We start from the raw sequence: 21,338 nt of genomic DNA, 5'->3' as shown, positions 1-21,338 counted from the left end.
TACATGCAGTTGTCATGGTCCTCCTCAGTTTCATTCATGTGCTCTGAAATGTAGCCTACTTTGCTGTGTTTTTAAAGGCTTTTAAAAAAAAAATCTTGGTTTGAATTCTATAAAAGTGGGTCGCAACTTAATGACCATGGGAAGATGTGGGTCCCAGAGTGAGACTAGTTGAGAACCCCTGCTCTATGCCATGGAAATATCCGAGTACGTGAAGGCAGCACGATAACAAAACAAAGTCTCGCGATGTTTGGTGAAGCCTAACCGACCCGCTGCCACTGCTGTCCCTGCCCCGCCAGTCAGCGAACAAGCCGCGGACTAGTAGACATGCTGCTGAACCGCCAGGACCCTGCCCCTGCCGCCGCCGCCTAGGTTTTTTTCTAATGAGTTTCTGGAAGCGCTTTGAGTTATGACGGGGAGCGTGTTTATTAAAGCTGAACCGGTGTTTTGGTAACTGACTCACAGAGAAAAAAACACACAGAAGCAGAGAAGCAGCAGCAGCGGCGGTAACTTAGCAGCAGCAGCTGAAGAGCAACGGTAAAAACCCAGGCAACCAGCCGGTCTGTGACAGTCAGCGTGTGGGAATGGCAGCACCCCGGCCGATAAAAGGCATCCTTAAAAACAAGACCAGCGGGACAAACGTCAAGTCGCTGCCCGAAGAGGTGTCGGGGGATGCTCCGGAACAAACCCCGGGGCTCTCGGAAGATGACCCGCAGTAAGTTTTGTGCATCGCTGTCGTGCGGGTTGTCGGTTAGCCCCGGTATCGTTAGCTAGCTAAACACTTGTTAGCCTGGGTAACGTTACTCCCTTGGCCGTGCTGCTGTAACTTGTAACGTAAAAGCCGCCTGTCTGGTTGGTAATGTCACCACCACCACCAACAACACTGTGTGTGTTTTGTTTGTCAGACAGATTCTTCTCCCTGATAAAAAAAAAAAAAAAAATCTGTGTGTTATATGTGTAACCAAGAGCTGAGGTTTGACATTTGTCTGGTTAGCTTGTTAGGTTAGCCAATAATGTGATTACAACGGGTGGTAACCACTAATAATTGTGTGCGTTAGAGACGCCAGGCTGTAATAAAACTCCTCCTGTCGATTTAACTCAATGGTAGTCCGAAGAAGATAGTAATAAACATCGTTAAACAGTGACAACCCCCGTTCAGCCATGACCATAATAGGGCAAATCTACGGCGCTCTCATGGAGAAAGAGCCTTATGTTAATTCAAATATTGTTTTACTCCTACATGTCATCATGACCTCAGATAACCTGGGGTTGAAGCCATAGTTTACGCCTCTTGCATACTGTTACATACATATTTAATTCATTGCTGTACAAGCAAAAAAGAAGCAGCATATTATCCTGCCATTTGAATAGCAGAAACCCAATCACATATAGCTTGCTGTCTTCTTCACAAGATTTGCTTGAAAAATGACTAAAATGTTTAATAGAGATCAAAATAGCTGCTGATTAATTTATGTCCATCAGTAGGTCAATTAATTGTAACGACTGTAAGGTAAGCAGTACATTGTATGGTGCACTGACTAGGAGTAAATATGATGTAGTCCATTTACAGTATGGTTGTCTCTCTGGATTTTTGATTTATTGCTTTTGCTTATCACAAAAAATGGAGGTAAAATGCCTTGAAAGGGTATTTAGAGTCGATTAGGTTAAGCAGGTGGACAGAGCAGAGCTTGGTGTACCCAAGTTATAATCTGGCAACAAAGACTTGATGTTGACACTGACAGCTGTGTTATAGGCCTGCGCTGGTGTTAAAGCACCAGTCTGGGTCGAAAGAGGCCAGAAGCTGTGGTAAACAAGACTATGCTGATCTGATAATCTCTACACCTCTGCTCTAGTTCACCTGCAACCATCTCATAAGACTGCTGTTTAATATTCAATGTTACCATTAAAACCCCTGTCAGGTCCTCTCTGTCATGAACACATCTCATGTGCCCTTTTAGTCTATGTTTTGTAAGCGGACATCTCACATTGCGTGGCATAACTTCCATCCTGGCGCTGGCCAGAGTTTCAGTTTGGCTCATTCAAACACTCACGGCAGAGGACGCTCGACTAAAATATCAAACGTGTTCGATGGCAGAGGGGACATCTCAGACGGGGTCAAATTTGGGTGCACTGTGCCAACAGTCTCACAGTTTAAGGGCACAACTAGAGTCTAGAATGATCTACCAAAATGTAGAAAGTGAAAACTCATTTTGGGCTGTTAGAGTAGTTGTGCTGTTTCTGATATGTGCTGAGCTGTATGGACAGGTTAACCACTGTTGGAAGTTGGCCTCACCCTCTTTCTCTCTCTGGAGTCACAATGTAGGGAGTTATATTGAAATTTTCATTCATTTAAAAGAGACCTAATACAAATTAGGGGGCATTTATGCTTATTTAGATCAACATGCATGTCACAGCTTAGTCACTGTATATCGAAATTGTTCAGATCAGCTTCATGATATGTTCTTCACCTGTCTTGACACTTTGGAAGGTAACCAGCTAAAGTTTTGTAGTTGGCAAATGTTAAATGTGTGATTTATTATCATCCACGGTGCTTCCTGCGTCTCTCACACCGGCAGGGCCACACGTCAGCAGCGCTCTTTTTGAGCTGCAGCGTGAGAAATTAGGCCATCGAAGGATGGCAGTTATTAGTGAACTACATTCCCAACAGTGATGCTAGCTCTTTCTGTGTTAATACAAAAAAATAATCCCTTTGACTGACAAAGAAGTAGAGAAAACTTTGTTTTCTTGAGGCATGCATGCACCCATGCACCAAATCCACAGTCTTTCCTCCTAGGAGCCATGTCTTTTCCAGTGCATTGATATCAGTGACACGGAGACTTTCATCGAGCAGGGAGACAATAACGCCCCAGATCACCGGCCCCTGTTCGCTCATTTCAATACTCTGCTGCTTTACAGCCAACTCACAGTTTCCTCTCTGCCCCAGGAAACTCTGGGCATGCAGCGTTCCTGGAGTGAGGCTTGTAAATTAGGTTGCATTCTTGCCAACATAAGACATAAGTGAACAATGTTGCTGCTTTTTAATAGCGGGAAAAAAAAGATATATTATCTTTGAATGTCATGTGTGCTTATCTGGCACCACAATTCATACCTTAGGATAAGGATATGTAACACAATTTCTTTTGAATTGGGATTAAGGGGAAGAAAGAAAAAAACCCTAATGAAACACAAAAAAAGCTTTTCTTTGCATAATTCATATACTATAGCAGTGGCACCAAATTGTTTTAAGGAAAAAAAACAAACATTGTTTGATATTTTTAGCTCTGTTTGTCATCGAGAACACATCTGTGAGTGACTGAGTGAAAAATACCTGAGGCAAAAAAGGGTGCAGGTCTGTTCAGGAGGTTGTCTCATGCTTTATGCTTTGCTGGTTCAAATCCCCTCAGAGTTTTTCAAAGTGCCCTTGAGCATGTTTATCTCTCTGCAAAGCACATCTGCTGAACTACTTTAAAAACAGAAGCCATAAACCATTATAAAAAAAATACAAATTTAAAGATGTTGCCAAGAATCAGGGTTTAAAATATATTGATGTAATTAAGTCTAAAAATAAATAAATAAATAAATAAATGCACACAAACATACCACAGCTTCTACAGATTTACCAGAATTGAATTCTGTGTGATTCTCGAGTCGGTGTGATGCATTAACACCACCCACCTGCCAAATGTTGCTAAATCATTGGTGCTAGGTGGAGATGCTGCCTACTGGTGACAGCAGAGTTGGAGCTGAAGCAGCAGAAATATTATCTTATCTGATAGATTGAGACCCATTTGTAAACATGTCATGGTTTGTTTATTGTCTATTAAGATCCCGATTAACCATTTCTTCATTATATGAGCAATGTCTATTCTTCCTGGGGTCCAGCACATACAATTCCAAATATAGTAAAAAACATACTGAGTAAAAACAACATTATACAAACTAAAACTACACTACAATTATCCAGATATTGAAAGAAATAGTTAAATAGTTTAAAGATTTGCACATACAACACAATTCTTAAGCTTATGAAAAAAACAAAGCAAAACAACACACACAACAACCCAACAAAAAAAAACCGGAACAAATAACAAAACAAAAAAGGAAACTGAGAAGTCAGACACGATACTATCTCCTTTCTAAAAACATTTTTCAATTTATTTTTTATAACTTATCTAAAGTGCTTCTTATCATTTAGATCCAAATACATACTGTATCACTTCTAGTGTTAACCTAATCAGCCTCTTGTGTAGTTTCGCTCCTGGCTACCAAGGAATGTAACCATTGTGTCCATTTCTTTAGGTGGTTAAAGTTGAATGTTGAGCGTGTGATTTATCATCCATCCACTCTGCCCCCCGGTGTCTCTTGCTCCAGCAGGTCCAGAAATTAGCAACAGTCCTCTCTGAGCTGCAGTGAGAGAAATTAGGCCATTGAAGGATGGCAGGCAGTTATTAGTGAATTCCATTCCCAACAGTGAATCAAGCTTTTTCTGTGTTGCTACAAAAATAGTCTATTTGAGTGACATGGAGGTAGGGAAAAAAAAAAAATTCTGGAAGGATCCTTTGTGCATCCAAGCCCCAAATCCACAGAGATTAGATGAACAAGGGTTGTCCATGCTGCCACTGTCATCTCTTGTTTAAAGCAAATACACAAACACACACTCATACCTGCACATATTCCTGCACTGGCAGGTAATTTTTTGCTTGCGCTTGCAAGTATTTTAAGAATCTTGTGCTTCATTTTATTATTTAATACGTTTTTTTTAGCCCTTCACACTGTTTGAATTTTTCATAAGCCTTTGACAGTATAACTTGATTTTTTTTTTTGACATTCCCAAATGATGACTCTCCAATATCAGCTTCTATCCATTCTGACATTACTTGACTCCCCAGGGACTACGGCGCATACACACTCATGTTTCACATAAAACACTGAAGATTGGCAACCTTTGTTACTGCCATTATGCAGGACCGAGCGTGGTGACGGACGGCTGAGACATATTTTCCCACTTATCAGCTTCAATTGTGTGTAACGTATCGCTCTGCCTTCTAGCACATTCTACAGTACCCAGAGGATATCCTGAACTAGCTCCACAAATACCTACAACCCAGCATGCATCTGGTCTGCCACCTGTCCATGTTTAAACAATACAGCTTCCCACCATAGATTTCTACTCACAGCATGGACCCAGGGGATCAAACACTCACAGTTGCTGCTCACAGTTATTAGAGTGCATCTCTCTTGATGTCTGTTTTTTTTTTTTTTTTCAATCACCTTTTTAATTTGTGGAGACAAACACAATCTGCACAAGTCAAACACAGCTGTGATAAACCACTGAAAATGCATAATGATTGTAATTTTTATCTAATGAGTTAAAAAAAAAAACTTCCTTTATGGCAGTGGAAGTTGGTAGTAAACGCGTTACAACTCTGTACATTAGGGATGTCACGATTATACATTTTCTTGGTACGATTATTGTCAGAGAAATAATCACGGTATTACGATTATCACAATTATTATGCATTAATTAATTTCACAACACTATGAATGTGTAAAATCAAATATAGTCAAAATATAATTACATTACTCATTGTTTACACAAAATATTTCAAGTATCTATTATATATGACCAATTCTTCATCCCCAAGGGAAATTTTTTAAGTATTCAGGTCATGAATTGTTATCTATACCAATGTTTGCGTTTATTTTAATCGTTTTTTGTTTTGTTTTTTAATTAAAAATGACACGCTAACATTTAAATTCCTACCAATTCAATGTTACGTTAGATAAATGGACCAGTATCTGTGCATTTACCTTTATTTTTGCACACATCTGCCAATAAGGTTCCAACATCAAAGTTTTGTGAAAGTAACGGTATTTAGGAATCTTTACGATTAAATAATTGTGGCGTTTGATACCACGATTAATTGTGAAAACAAGTAATCGTGACATCCCTACTGTACATTTATCCCGTATGCAAACACTGTCTAAGATAATTCACACAAATTCCATACACTCCTCTCCCAACAACAGGACAAACATGTCCCGTGGTACAAGAGGGCACTGCAAGGCCTTGGCTCCTTTTTCTTTTCTTTTCTTTTTTTAACCCATTAGCGTTTTTGTCATCCCTTCAATCACCCACTATTATTTAGTTCACAGTGATGCATGAGCCTCACACCCAGTCATATATAATTTATGGCTGCCTCCATGAAAGTTGATCTCCTTCACTGTCTTGCAAGCCTCATCCTGACAGCGTGATGGACAGTCTGTCGGTGAATCTCTGACTTTCCATAATGTGGACAGAAAAGTACCCCTCGGGCAGTTTAACCTCCTCTGTGCAGGTCAGTGGAAACCAACTGTGGGCACAGACGATTAAAATGGTTCCTGTATTGATGAGGAAAATTGGAGTGGCACAATCAACAGGTGTCTGAACATCCCTGGTCTGCAGGGATAAAGGAGGGCAAGTCAGCAAAACTGAGTGAAAATACTTCTTGATACAGGGGCAGGTTAAAAAAAAAATCTCATCAATATGGGTGTAATTATATTTAAATTATTAAAGGCCCCATGGCATGAAAAATGTGATTTTGGTTATTTTTTCATGCTTGGGGAGGTCTCTGGGCCACGTATATACTGTCCCATGCATCAAACTGGTCATAAACGGAGAAACACACACCGCCCATTTGTAGGAACATTCTCTTTGAGACGAGCAGATAGCACTTCCTTTCTGTGATGTCACACAAGTAACTCCGCCCACCGTGACCAGTTGTTATTTTTCAATTTCTATGAATGCAGCTTAGGTTTCAGTTACTTGCCTGTGATTGGCCCGACCACATGCCACTCTAAAACAGTCAGCCAATCAGAGAGGTTCTCATTCTCTCTGATTGGCTAAATGACCTGTGCCTGTTAGAACTCCAGAAAGAGGCAACAGAAAGGGGCAATATAGACGATATTAAGCAGATCACAGGTACTCAAAACCAATGATACATCTTGTTAGGGATATCAGCAGGTAAATAAACCCAGAGAAAAGTGCACAGCATGGGGCCTTTAAATGAAACAGTTGACCTTCATTATAATAAATTGATGTAGCTGCATTTCTTGGCCTTGTGGCTTAGTTAGATGCAGCACAAAACAGCAATAGTTTTACTTGTCAGTTTGATCAGTTCAATTCCTCTGCACATCCTGACTTTCGCCATAGCTATTAATGTCGCTGTGCAGTGTATCCAGTTTGCAGTCCCTGCACTTGACTCAGCTTCTCTTCTGCTGCACATTTTCTCTTAGGAGTCGAGAGATGACAAGGGCTTAAGAAACTCTTTGAGTCCTAAATCTAGTTGGCTATCTGTCAAACTTTGTGTAATCTTTTTTTTTCAGTGCTTCTGCTGACTTAGGAGTTTGCACTCATGTTGACTGTTTACCAAAAACTACAGAGATGGAAAGGGTTTTTTTTTTATGAAAAAGAAAGGTATAAAAACCTTTTTTAGCATTTGGACTTCTTGCATATTGTCAAATTATTGTGCAGTGATAATGTTTTTACAGATGTAGCTTTGTTGAAGCAAAGGGTGGCTAAAGCGCAAAGATTTATTTAGATTTATATGTACTCAACTAAAGTTCCTTTCATTCATACAATATTTAAAAAATAGTTCAGTGTGTATTTATTTGGATGTGGAAAAAGGACAGATACATTTTGTTACAAGTTCCCCCATTGGCTTGATACAGCGTCTGGCACCAGTTCGATGCTTTGTTCATTTGGACCAGCCGAGGTCTGTACACTGTAAAACAATGGCCTCCTGCTGTTACTGCAGCTGGTGGCTCGACTCTGTAGTGGAGTGGAGAGCAGAGCACAGGCCTGGACCTTTCCCCACTCCCCTCTGACTATGCTACCTGATAGCACAGCTCAACTCTCGGTGATGACTCACTCTATTTAATGAGTTTTCCTGAAGCGTTATGTCGCCAGCTGTTGACCACCCTCGAGAGATAGTCACCGTCGTAAGAGAGAATACAGCCCTATATTTAGTGAGTGGCAGTGGTTGGTGATGTGCCCCCCCCCCCCCTTCCTTTGCAGAGGCAGGTGCATCATCATTGTATTAAAGTTGATGTGATGATTTGAGTGAGTGGACCAGAGTGGATTTAAAAGCAACATCAGTTTGGTTGAAATAGAACATGATTGTCTGCCGCTGGGTTGTGTAACTACACTCCAGAGTGAAGCAATATACACGTTATTAACACACGGCATTGTAACACACACACACACACACACATGCTCCATGCTCCAGGCAGAGTCGCGTTTATTTCTGAGATCGGACTATGGTTTTTAAAATGTTGATGAAATTGGAAAACTAGACAAATGTTCTTCCCTCTGCCAAAGATTTTCACCATCTTGTTTATTGAGCAGGATATAAAATCAGATTCTCCATTGATAGTCTTATCTTTGCAGGAATGCTGTATGTAGTATCGGCAGAGGTTTCTCTAGTTTTGGTTGTGGTGCAGTGACAGAAACACACACCCAACAACGCAACGCAACATCTCTTTTAATAACATGAGTGTGCTTTTTCAGTATGTTGGTCAAGGACATTTTATCAGGATGAACAACGCTGGCCTACCTGGCTGCATGCTTACAGAGTAGTTTCTCAAAACCACTAGGCCGTTTCCCAGCTGCCCGTAAGCACATCAACATCTCATTGTTTTGCCATTTCATATCAACATACAGTATGTGCATAGGTCTTACCCAAACCGTTAAAACCTATGAGTAGAAGGTTCACCTACTTGTGACTGTTCAATTTGCTTTACAAAACAATTTTCCTTGTTTTGTGTGTCAGTTTGGACTCATGCAAGGATAGTACCATTGTCATTAAAGAGGATCTATGCAAGATTTCTTAGGTTAACTATGCTACATTTTTACCTTAATTAAGCAGTTTTGGAGTAATAGTGATGGTTTGATACATGACATTTAACTTGTTACAAGGGAGAATTGAGGCTTTCTGCCTTCCACATAGTGTCTCTAAGCTGAAAATCAACTTTGCAAGATCAGTGCCACCGCCCCAGTGTCCCAGCTCTTGTCTCTACGCACCGCGACACAAACGCACCCCATAACCTCTGTAATCTCTTGCTTAAAGCAGAAGTAAGCGGAATATTTGTGTTAATATAAGTCTTAAATAGTTATATCTTCCGACAGCAATCACTTTTATAGAGTGTTTGGTCTGAAACACGGGTCTGTCAGTCACTCTGCTCTGCTGTAAGCCGAGGAGAAAACTTTCCTTGTATCCTACAACCTTTATCCAATGAGGAGAGAGAATGGCATAAAGGGGCGGTCCTCTCTGTGTGTGCAGCCAAGGGATGCGCGTGAATGTGGTGACGTAGGGACGAGGGCGGGGAATGCTAACTCCATCGGCTGACAGGAAGTTAGCCAAAACGACCAGATCACTTACTTCTGCTTTAAGACTACACAAATATACACGTCGTAACATCGTATATGATATATAACGCTATGTACCGCTCTATTGATTGATTTCTCGCCAGCTTCGTTGTAAACAAATGCACATGGCCAGGAGGAGGGTTAGCAAAACAGCAGAAAAGCGACCGGCATATTTCCACTTTAAATCCACCTCTCACATAGGATGCGAAAATGTTTTTATGCATTAGAAGAAAGAAACATTTTTCTTAGGCACCATTAAACTTTCCTCTGTCAAGTCATAGTCTGAAAATGTATACTGCGTGCATCTACTTTTGCATCCAATTGTGCAGTCCCCTGAGAGCTTAGAGTGAAGCTAAATACCAAAGTAAACTGCCAAAGTCAGTGTAGCGACCAGGGAAATGAACTTGGCTCAGCATCCACAACCAACTGCATTGATTTATTGACCATCCTCTGTCTGCGTGATACTGTGTCCTCTAGTAGTGCATGACATCTCATCTTTCCTGCACAAAAATGTCATTTTTTTCTTTATGTATTTGTAACTAGATAGTGCCATACACGTGTGAAATTGACAGAAAAGAATATGATAATGGGCCTCTTACACTTTTCTGCGATTGGCAGGTTATCTTGACGTGTTAATACTCCCACCTCCTTCGGTGCTCCGAGTGTGACAGAACTAATGACACGGGCATTTGCAAAATCTTTATGACGGAAGTCTGTTTTGAAGGCAGAGAGGGAGGAGAGCTCTCCAGGCTTGAAGCAGCGGGCGGTGGATTTAGCTTCTGTGCTCTCCCACCCCCTGCCCGTCCACCATGATACCCGACCTTTTGTTCCATAAACAAGGTCAGGGCTGATGTACAGTACCTTGGCAGGAGAGGCTGGAGAAAGCCAGATAATACTCCCAGGAGCCCCTCCCCTGCAGTTATAGCTTTAGGACACAGTTTAGTTTATTGAGCAAATTCAATAACTTATCATATAATTATTTATGACACAATGTCACCGCCTTAGAAGACGTTTGACAAGATAATTGCAAGTGAGGATACAGAAACCAAACGATGCCAAACCTCAGGAGGAGGTTAAGCACAAGATAATGAAATACCTGGTGAAAGAATTAATTTGCAGTGGGATAACTTATTTTTTTATTAAGTTCTTCTGTAAGTTAAAAAAAAAAAGCCTCCTTGTCTTCTCCTCTGTGCTATAATAGCAGGTGTTCTTCTCTTTATCCTCTCCAGCTAAAGATTTCATTCGGAGCTGATTTATTCTTCATTTCTCTTCATTTCCTCTGAGGATTTGAAAGGGCAGCAAGGATTAGTGTAATTGTGAACAAAAAGCCCCGATGGAGCATAGCAAGGTGACAACCTTATTTCCCAGATGAGAGTGGAACCATTTGGGGGATTAGGAGCAGGTGTGTTTCAAAAATCAACTAATGTGAAAGCAATTGTATTCAATGAGAAAGATCTTTAGCGTTAACTTGATGCTGTTGTTGACCCCGTTTACTTGCTCAGCCTCTTACTTGCATAGTACATGATGGTGGATTACCTTGACGTGAAATCATACCACTCCCCTGAGAGTCTTAAAAGTCTTAATCCACGTGCTGATGACATATTGGGGCTTTTCTTATCTGTGCGTTCCCAAAATAATGCAGTCCGAGAGAGAACTGGAGCACGTTCAGTCCTACATTACTGTAAATCTGGTCACTCTTCCTGCGGGAGGATGTGGTGGTGGTGGCGGCTGGTGCACAGTGGTCCATGTCTGTCCGCTTGACCCTTATTTATGTCTTCTCCTTTTTTCTTTTTTTTTCTTTGATCCTTTTTACAGGAAGAAATCCCAGAAATGGGACGAGATGAACATCCTGGCCACATATCACCCAGCTGACAAAGACTACGGCCTGATGAAGATTGACGAACCCAGCACACCTTACAACAGGTCAGAGGTTTCAGGCTAAACTTCCTTTTGTGTTATATTTCAACTATAAACCTACTACATCTACAGACATTTGTTTACACTGAAAATATTTCCATCAAGGGCAACACAGAATTGACCCTGAGATGATCTCATAGCTTGTTTAAAGTCCCCATCAGCGCCATTGTTGGAGAGTTAGGTTGGTGTGTGTGTGTGTGTTTTGTTGTTACAGGGATGTCTCAGCAGGTTTGTAATCCAATATGTCAGTGTGCTGCAAGGAAGGTCACCCTTGTCGCAGTCTTTTCACCTTTCTCTCCTCTTGGTCTTCTGCCCTGTCCTCCAAACCACCTTTTATCCCCTCCTTCAACTTTTCCTCTTTGTTTGTTTCCACATTTCCTTTCCCCCTCAGTCCTCCCTCCCTCCCTCACCTTATTTTTCACTTATCTTGATATCTTGGTTATTTCCTCTCTTCCAGGATGGTGGGGGACGATGATGATGAGGGGGCGCTGAGTGATTCGGAAGGCCACGGCGGACTTGCAGCTGATGACCTGGTATCAAAGTAAGTGCAGAGATGGAGAGGAAGGGAGAGTAACAAGCAGCGATGGTTGAGTGGTTAGGTTGGCCACAGCAACAGCCAGATCCACTGCATTTAGGTGCAGAATTACAATGTGGGAAAAGGGAGAAAAGTGTTTTGTACTCTCAGGTGTAGCCTAGATAAGCCACACCTAAACACACACCTATGTCCTTGTCCTCCAACTAGAATTAAACAGAATAACAATACCTGATAAAAGGTGTATTTACTGTTCAGCCTGTGACGTCCCAAGACACTTAGTGGCCACTTTACTGTGATATCACACAAAGAAGCATTATGGGCGACACATTAAAAGATTAAAGTTACAATAGTACCTTATTATTATATTTATTACTATTATTAGGGCTACCAAAGTTACATATACACATACATACATACAAATTATTTTTTAATTCCATTATTTCTTTTGAGGAATGATTAACATGCATATTGGCTCAACCAATAGTTTGAGTAACTTGTTGGAAATGAATCAACTTGCTCTCAACCTTAACAGCTGCTAACAGTTACCAATTGAATGGCACCTTCATGCTATTATTTGAGTATATTTTTTATGCCAGATGCAGTGGGTTTGAGGGTTTCTGGACAAATCTATTTGCATAAAGGAAGCATATTTGTTCATTATTCAACACCTGAAAACTGTCCCTTAAGGTACCTTTTCAAAAAGTGTGCAGAAGTGGCAGAAAGAAAGGCTAAAGTAGTTTATGCATACACAGACATGGCAGGCAGTGCACTCGCTGCCTTTGACAGTGCTCCAGGCTGAATTCACTAAATGCATCCTGACAAACTTCATCCTCTTTTCACTGGAGGAGAATAAAGCTGAGAGAACCACGGTAAAGGTCATCGGTATAAAAAAAACAACCCAAACTCAGTTCAGTGGCTTGTACGAGAGGTTGAGATACTGAAGAGTCGTGGAGAGAACAGGCAACATTTGACAAGTGTTTGGAAGAAGAAGGAGTCATTAGCCTTATCCACTGTCATTTCAGGACACAATCATCTGGTCTGAAATATTCTGTCTCTGTTCTAAAGGGTTTGTGGGATATAGATTGAATTTCTTTGGTTACCTGCTTCAATCACTTTGTCTGGAAGTAATGAAAAGTGTCTCTCCACTATAAACCCAAGAGCGATGGATTCAATTTTTTTTCCTCTGTTAACAAACAGATGTTAAATATGTATAGAACGGACCTGTAAAAACGTGTATCTCTATGCATTTCCACATAATACACATCATAAGAAACAATTAAATCCCATGCAATTGTCCTACACTCTCGAGTGGAGCAGTACATCTGACAGCATTTCTTTGTTCTCATGGAAAAGGCTGCATTTTGACTCTGAGCCACACAGCTGCTGATCAATAAACAATGGGTTGATGGGTGTTTCCCATCAGACTTGAATTCCTGGGAGGAAAAATGAGTTATGCAGCGTGAGGAAAAGCTTGAAATCATACCGGCCGTTGGTATTACAGACATCGTGCTGCTCGACAATCAGAAAAATGGCAGCCATTCACAATTAAATAAAGAGTAAAATACTTTTTATTCATGTTTGCTGCATCCATCCAGAGCAACTTTGAGTGAAGAAATCTTTACAGCCACATGTGGAGAGCGCAGAGGGTCGGAGCGACAACACAGAAAAAAATAGTTCAAGTAGCAGAAACACATAATGTGGATTGCTCTCATATTCTTCAAGTGTCACTTTTACTTTGTTGATAAGTTTGCATGAAGGATACTTATTAAATAAGTTGCATAGTGTTTTGGCAAAGTAACTAGAAATTGTAAGTGAGCTGAGGCTTGGAGGAGGATGCCATTGCCTGCCTTCTTCCTCAGCCTTTGAGCCCAGGTCTTTGTACAGTACATCCATCACTCAGAGCTGTCTTCTTGATGGTAACGGGAGCTTGAGAAGTGTATTTGCTGTGGGCTATCGCGCTTAGCTTACATAAGTGCATTGATGCAGGGATGGGATGAGCTAGTTTGAGTGCGTGCGCGCGCGCCACAGAGAGGATAGTGATTAGCTCCAGGCTTGCAAGTCAATTAGCCGCCTTTGTTTACTTCTGTACAGAGTGCCTTCTATTGTTTTACACTAAACCCTCCAGATAGTACAACAGCTGCTCTTTTGCTCCCTTCTTCTCACTCTCGCACATCCACTCACAGTCTGCCTCGCCTTCTAATCCGACTATGCTTTTTTTTTTTACCTCGTACCTAATTCACTTCATCTGCTTTACACATCCTCTCTCTTCCTTCCCGTCTTCTGCATCCATCCCCATCCACCTGGTGTATCTGTTACCATTGTTATTGCATTTTGAAACTGTAGTGAAATAGACAGTCTTCTGTCTGGGCGAATCAGGTCAGTTTGATGGAGAGCAGTAGCGCAGTAAATGGGGAGCTTCCCCCGGGCACTTCCACATATTCACAAGCATCCGTCCAGCCATAAACCACTATTCGTTTTGTTCCTCTGCTATTAAAGCTCTTTGTGAGTGTGAGGGCTGGGGATAGTAACTCTTGTTATTTTTGTCTCATGCTTGAGTACTCACACACTCTCACTGTGCCTACTCTCTCCTCCTCCTCGCCTAACATCTCCCCATCTGTGCTCCTCCGATGTCTGTTTCTCAATCCTGGTCTGAACTTATTTTTGTTTCTCCACTTTGACTTGAGCAGGAGTTATTATTTTTTTTAGTCATTTAGCTCATTTAATATGGTTGAAATACAATAAAGGGGAGGCACAATGGGACTATTTTGTACTTATTTCGTGTCCCTCTCCCTTTCTCTCATCTTTTAAAGGCTGGCAGCAGCAGAGGGTTCAGATCCTCGCTTCATGAAAGAAGAAGAAGAGGAAGAAGAGAGCAGTGAGGAGGAGGAAGAGGAGCTGACTCCAGAAGAACAAGGTAAACACACATCATCGTGGCGCCTTCATCTACGATAATGGTGTGGCCTTGTTTTTTTTTTTTCAAAATTGAGCAGCACAGTCATAATAACTCATCAGCTCAGAAAGAGACACTGGTACACACTGGTATCTATGGTAATGGCTGTTTTTTTGTTTTGTTTGTTTTTTTGTCGTTGCAATGAATGTGCCCCACAGTTCACCTGTTTATTTTGACTCTCCACTTAAACACACGGTGTCTTCTGCTGCTGCAAAGGTAGTGAAATACAGAGTGACACAATAAAGTGCTGGCAAGAGTTATCACTGTTGGAAAGTGCTTGTGGTGTATGTGGGTGTGGGTGCTCAAATGTGCACACGCTCTTGACCTTTGACCTCAGAGGCAGAATTGAAACTAGGGCTTCATAACAGTTTCTCCCTGTTGTTTCATATTTGTATTTGAGCTCTCACTCAGGTAAAAACAAGAGAGCAAATCCAGACGATGTATTCAAACTGCAGAGCTGCTGCAGCTTCAGCTCTCTTTGACACAGCTGTGGATGTGCTAACTTGTGCCACCTATTGGAACATTTTGACACCAGGTTTAAAACATCTGCAGATGATGATGATAGATATTTTTGTCAGACTAAAGAGAATTACAGGGTTATATATACTGTATGTGTGTAGTGTGTAGTGTGTACAGATGTGTGGGAAAACTAGGACAAGTGTTTAAAGGCAACCGTCTGCCTCAGGGCCAGAATGTGATGAACACTTATCCTGCTGCTTGAATAGACCTTTTCTGTTGGGCTCTGCTCAGGCCATGCCATGTCAATCACACACACACTTTTACACAAACATAGCAACCAGCACATCATGCAGTCTGCGTCATGTGCTCCATCCTTTCACCTTTTTTCAGTGTAGTTGCCATAGGCGGCCTTACCTATGTTTCAACCGTTTCAATTGAAACGGGCCCCAGCCACCAGGGAGGCCCCCAGCTGCCATCCACCAAGTAAAAAACAGTACAATAATTCATAGATTTCACCTTATTATACACACACACACACACAGGCCTACATCCACCACACACACAAACAGCTCTGTCCACCGTGCGTCACACACTCGACCCCTGATCCGCTCTACAACCACTAATGCGGGTATCATGCCACGCCGTGACGGTACTAATCGCTCCTGATTAATAATACGGCAGGAAATATCAATAACATCGTAGGCTTACCTTTGAAAACAACCCTTTTTTTCCTCGGGTTAAAATGCTTCCAAACAGGCGATCTATGAGTACGTCCTAACTTAACAGAGAAATAAAACACAGCGAGAGCACAAATGTGATATTATTGGCAGCTTATTTACAGATTTTAATAATGGAGGAGACAGCTGTCTGTCTGCTGCTCCAGCACCGCAGCACCGACAGGATCAGCGCCTGTACGTCTGTCTGTCCGCATGTCTCGTCCTTTCCTTGTCCGTGGTCGTGGTGCTGAAATAATGCGGAGCACTTTGCTCTCATTACTTTTGTTGCCAATTTAAATTCAGAATATTGTTAAAGCCTGTAGTTTGTCTGAAAATGTACATAATGATTTTGCTTTTTGATGAAAACCAACTTCAGTCCTCGTTTTTTCTGCTAAGTCCTGGTTTCTTGCCCTGATAGTGATTTTAACACTTAATGTGTTGTGCGCACCTGGGATGCATGGATAGTGCGTTTACTGCGTCCTTTCAGGGTTTAACGCATCAGCGACACATGGGCACATAGCTGGCAAATAATTTTATGTTTAACAGGGTAGGACCTCATATGAAATATTGAAACGGGCCCCCAGATGTCTAAGGCCGCCACTGGTAGTTGCTGTTCATCTTTAGCTTTCAGCAAACACTCAAATCATTATTCACTAAAGTAAGTATCATCAATTGTGTCTCACTATTTGCATTTGAACCCTTTTAAAGTAAGAACAGCAGATGAAGGTGTTGTGGCATCTACCATATTATGTGGATTGGGAATTAAATTTCAATTGTTTCTTCCTCTGCAGCCAAAAAGAAGCATTTTCAGATGATGAGGAAGATGCACTACAACGAGGGCCTGAACATCAAGCTGGCCCGTCAGCTCATCGCCAGCGAACTAGAAGATGACGACGATGGAGACGAGGAGATGAGGGATGACACAGAGGAGGCGAGGGAGGACACGGAGGAGACAGAAGAGATCAATGTTGACCCGCCACAGGAAGGTAAGGAGAGGAAGACTGTGTTCCTGCGCACGTTTGGATAGATAATTTAATCAGTTTCCAGTTCAACAGGTTTTTCAGTGTCTGGAAAGAAGCATGGTGGTGTTGTACAACGGCAACTGGTTAAATTGAATAGAAATATTGGCTTGTCATCATGGATGTTACTAAATTAATCTGCAGTCTGTTGTTTGTTTATGACTTCCTGTATCCATTAGGATGAGGTTCCAGTGTTTACAACAAAGCTTCATTATAACTCACTGTACATAAATAAGCACAGTGTGTTATTGTAAATGTATATATACACTGTTTTTTAGTGCTGTGATATAGCAAACCTGGTAAAACTAGGTCTATAAAAAGTACACACATTAAGCATTAGTTAAGCATTAATAAATACTGGATTCTTCATTTATAACGCATGAATACTCATTAGCATGTAGTTTATAAATACAGTTAGTGCTTATCAATGGTGAGTAAAACATTTTTAACTGTTTATAAACTACATACTAATAAGTATCCATGTGTTATAAATTATGAATTCAGTATTGAATGCTCAACTAATGCTTAATAGTGTGTTCTTATTATAAAGTGTCACCCTATAAAACTGCTGATGACTGGTGTAAATTTACAAGGGCTTTGAAAGTCACCAATGGCTTAGTTTTCAGTTTTGAAAAAAAATGTTTAAATGTTACATAATTTACCAAAAAAAAGGTGTATGAACTCCAGACAAAGCATCAAAAGTAAAAAAAAAAAAAAAAAGTTTTACATAAGCTGTGTGTTGAGTGAATCATTTAAGTTAAAATCACTTGAGGGCAAAAGCAAAATCTCTAAGGCAGCCCCCTGTGGACAGTGGACGAAAAATGAGACATTGCATTGTTTTTTTGTCTGTGTCAGTGATGTAAACTATTTGTGGTTGTGAAAACATATAACAACATATTTCCATTTTCTATCTTTCGGATCTCATCTCTCATGTTTGTCTCGTTTATTCTCCAGCTGATTCTCTGGACTCGTAGACGAGGCCCTTCTCCCACTCAGTCCTGTGTGTCGGCTCGAGATCCAGACGGACAATGCCACTGCGCTGTGTTTCAACGCTGGGCCACAGAGCAGACACTGCTTCACCACCCATATAACACCCTGCAACAGCCAATAACCTCCCGGTCACCTGTCTGTCTCTACTACTCCTTAGAACTGTGCAATATAACCTCCAAACACAACACAATGTTTTTTTTACCTCCCAGAATCAGTACAAACACACAAGTGACGACTGTTGGTCCCTCCTCCTCCTCCTCCTCCCTCTCCTGTTGCCAAGAATTCTCCCCCTCCCACCTCTTCTGGACTGAAGAATATGTGTTTCTGTCCCTGAAAGGAGGATCAAGGCCTTTAGAAAAAAAAAAAAAAAAAAAAAAACACCCAAAAAAGAAAGAAATAAAACTGTCGGATAACCAGAAGTCCCATCTGGCCACTCCACAATCCCTCTGCAGGCCACAGAGCCAGTACATCAGCCCTGGAGCAAGCCAGGGGAAACCCCACGGCCTCACTAAAGGCAAATCTGAGACATGACAGCAGTGCTTATACTGGGTGAACTTCACTTTTTACTTTTTTCTTTTTTTTTTTTGCATCACTCTGTTGCATTTTATTTCCACCATCATTACTTTTTTTTCTTATAAAAGTTGACCAGTTAGATCTTTCTGTTTCTTTGTTTTTATCCACCTTTCCTGTAGTGCTGTGCCAACAGAATCAGATTTGTTAACATTGGCCTGGTGTTGCTATGGTGAAATAAATTATAGTTTAGCATCTATAGGTTAGTTTCTCATGGTAAATGACTTAGCCTACACAATCTAAATTTCATCATTAAAATATACAAAATTGACATGATACAACTAACAATACACACTATGACACATGCACACTATAGTGTCTGACTGTGATGCTTACAGTAAACTGTATGGCTTATTGCTTTAGATCAAGTAAAACAACACAGTACTACTTGTTTACTTTCCTTCTTTACAAGTAAGAACAGCACCAAACCTCGCTTCAAATTCTGTCAATTTTACAAACATGTATACCTCATAGGACCAGGATGAAGGTCTTTCCTAAATTAATCCTCTAATAGATTTGGCACATAGGTTTTTTTTTATCACAATGTGGGTTTTTATTAAGTATAAACCCATTGTTTCACTTCTTTTTCTTTCTTTTTTTTTCCTTTTCAGAGATTATTTTGTGAAAGAAGACTGCAGGATAAATTAGTAATCTGTTCAGATGTGCATAGCAGATGTCTTTTTCCTATTATTGATATTGGCACCTAATACTTTCATAGTTCATAGGAGGGACAGTACTGGAGTCCCACTTCTGAGGTATAACACGTGCTACTGATAAACGGGACGACGACCTGTACAAAAATGGTTTCCCTTCTTTAACAAGTTACAGCTTTAAGCACCAGGCTCTTAAGTAGATCTGACCAGGAAGAAACCAGCGCTCACTGTGCTCTCGCTTCAATGATTTGTGTGTTTCGACTCATCATGTGAGCTTCATCAGACAGGATTTGTGAGTAAATTATTGTGAGAAAGGTACAATCATCTAGTTTGTGTTTAATTTCTCACTGGGCTTACATGACATGATACTTAGTTTAACGATTGATCTACTTCTTATGTGTCTTGTACGATGCAGCTTGGGAATGTCAATGAAAGAGTTGTTATTGATGCTACTGATTTTGGTGGTGGAGTTTGATCACTGAGGCTTACTGGAGGCAGAGTGAGGATTTTTTTTTTTTGCAACGTTTGGGGTTTCCTACAAGTGTCAAGAAAGGTACAACCAAGTCTTAAAAAGATGTCTTGATGAAAGTATTAAGGGAAGAAGACAGTTTATCCTGGTGCGACTTTAACTTTACACCTAAAATTGTTGACTGAGTTTGTGGATAATTATCCTCAGCTACACACTGTACGACTTCACTCGACAGTTCAGCCCTGCGAGGAACGCATAACATGAAAAGTATGTAGGGACCTCGAGTGTGTCTTGTGTTGTGATCTATTCATTTTCCTTTGGAACCTTTAATTCCTCACTGTGATTGGAAGTGTTGAGTTTTGTATTGTAGAAATACAAACGATCATAGACCAACAGTATGACCTCTGCAAATGTCCCTTTGCAGTTTTTTTTTTCTTTTTCTTGTAGTTTTATATTCGGTGGCATTTTCTCTCCACAATAGAGGTGAAAGAAACTCCTTTAAACCATTACCACCAACTAACAAAGAACTCGGTATAGCGAGTGGACACAACGTCCACACAGTTAATTATGGCACGAATCACGATTGTTGTGTAGAGAATTATCAATATGTGTGGAAATGCAGATTTTTTTTTAATCTGCATTGTCGTCTATTTTGACCACTGAATTTGTAAGTGAATAGAGAAGACAACTGCAGAGAAGCTGAGATGATTGGTTCATCTTCTCACTTAAAGACAAAAGGACAGGATCGTCCAATACATGACTGACATGATCACCCCGTAGGTGGTTATTACCTGTCAAATGTGCCTCTTATGTATTTATGTACATGTGTGTAAAATGAACAAGCTATGCTCCATGTTATTGTTCTGTCCAGTTTTATTGCCTCATGTCATGTCTCACTGTTTTGTTTGTTCACACCACTTCTGCTCTGTTTGGTTTGTTTTCTAAGGATGAAAGACTGTTAAGCAGTCCCATGACTCTGCACTGTGTCGGTCTCAAAATGACGTGGATCTGAAAATCCAAATGTTTTTTTTTTTTTTTTTTTTTTTGTATTTGCAGTTTGCATGTTCTTAATCATCAGATTGTGCATACTCTGTTTTTGTTTTGTCTATCATTAAACAATGTTGTTAGGAACTACATGATGCTTGTGGCTTATGTTTGATCTAAAGTGGAAGTGAAGCATCTTAAAGACAGTCAATGCTGTCCTTTCTTAATCTTGCCTCGGGGCAGTTAAGTATTTGTTATCTGTCCTAAAGATGGAAATCAAAGAATCCAGAGTAACTCCACAGAGTACAACGAAGGGCACAGACGCTGTGAAGTATCAGCAGTTTTTTATTCCACAAAAATATTGACTAAATGTCATGAGTGACAAATGGGAATATGCCAACCCCAAACATTTTATGGCTTCATGGCGTCAAAGTGCCTTTCATTGTTACAGAGCTAACTTGGGATGACTTTGCACATTTTAGGGCTCTCTCTATTTTTCTTACTTTTTTAGGAAGAGATTGCTGCATGTTCACAAATGTTCTGGGGCACAGGGATAAGAACAGGAACTTATTACTGTAAGTTACTATAATTTAGTAACTTATAACTAAATTATAATAATGCATTCCAAATGAACGGATTATAAATGGTATAAGGTCACTCATTATAGAAGCCT

General features: G+C 40.6%; 1 protein-coding gene across 1 annotated transcript; it reads left to right on the top strand.

Annotated features, from left to right (window-relative positions):
* Positions 1-291: 291 nt before the first annotated feature.
* Positions 292-20,812, top strand: ppp1r2 (protein phosphatase 1, regulatory (inhibitor) subunit 2). Its single transcript, XM_085774546.1, has 6 exons — positions 292-712; positions 11,219-11,326; positions 11,778-11,861; positions 14,666-14,769; positions 16,772-16,966; positions 17,954-20,812. Exons 1-6 carry the CDS (start codon positions 582-584, stop codon positions 17,971-17,973), a joined length of 642 nt encoding a protein of 213 aa, XP_085630672.1. The 5' UTR covers positions 292-581; the 3' UTR covers positions 17,974-20,812.
* Positions 20,813-21,338: the final 526 nt, after the last annotated feature.

This window comes from Trachurus japonicus, chromosome 4 (assembly GCF_045865225.1).
Source record: "Trachurus japonicus isolate A0001 chromosome 4, Traja_1.0".
Classification (NCBI taxonomy): Eukaryota; Metazoa; Chordata; class Actinopteri; order Carangiformes; family Carangidae; genus Trachurus; species Trachurus japonicus.
The sequence above is the reverse complement of the archived record's forward strand: the minus strand, read 5'-3'. Positions and strand labels throughout refer to the sequence as shown.

Excerpts from the sequence above, each read along its gene's own strand:
- ppp1r2 (XM_085774546.1), top strand. The coding sequence starts at position 582 with ATGGCAGCACCCCGGCCGATAAAAGGCATCCTTAAAAACAAGACCAGC. Across the intron at positions 11,862-14,665 it reads GCTGATGACCTGGTATCAAA|GCTGGCAGCAGCAGAGGGTT; the intron begins GTAAGTGCAGAG and ends CATCTTTTAAAG. Across the intron at positions 16,967-17,953 it reads TGTTGACCCGCCACAGGAAG|CTGATTCTCTGGACTCGTAG; the intron begins GTAAGGAGAGGA and ends TTTATTCTCCAG.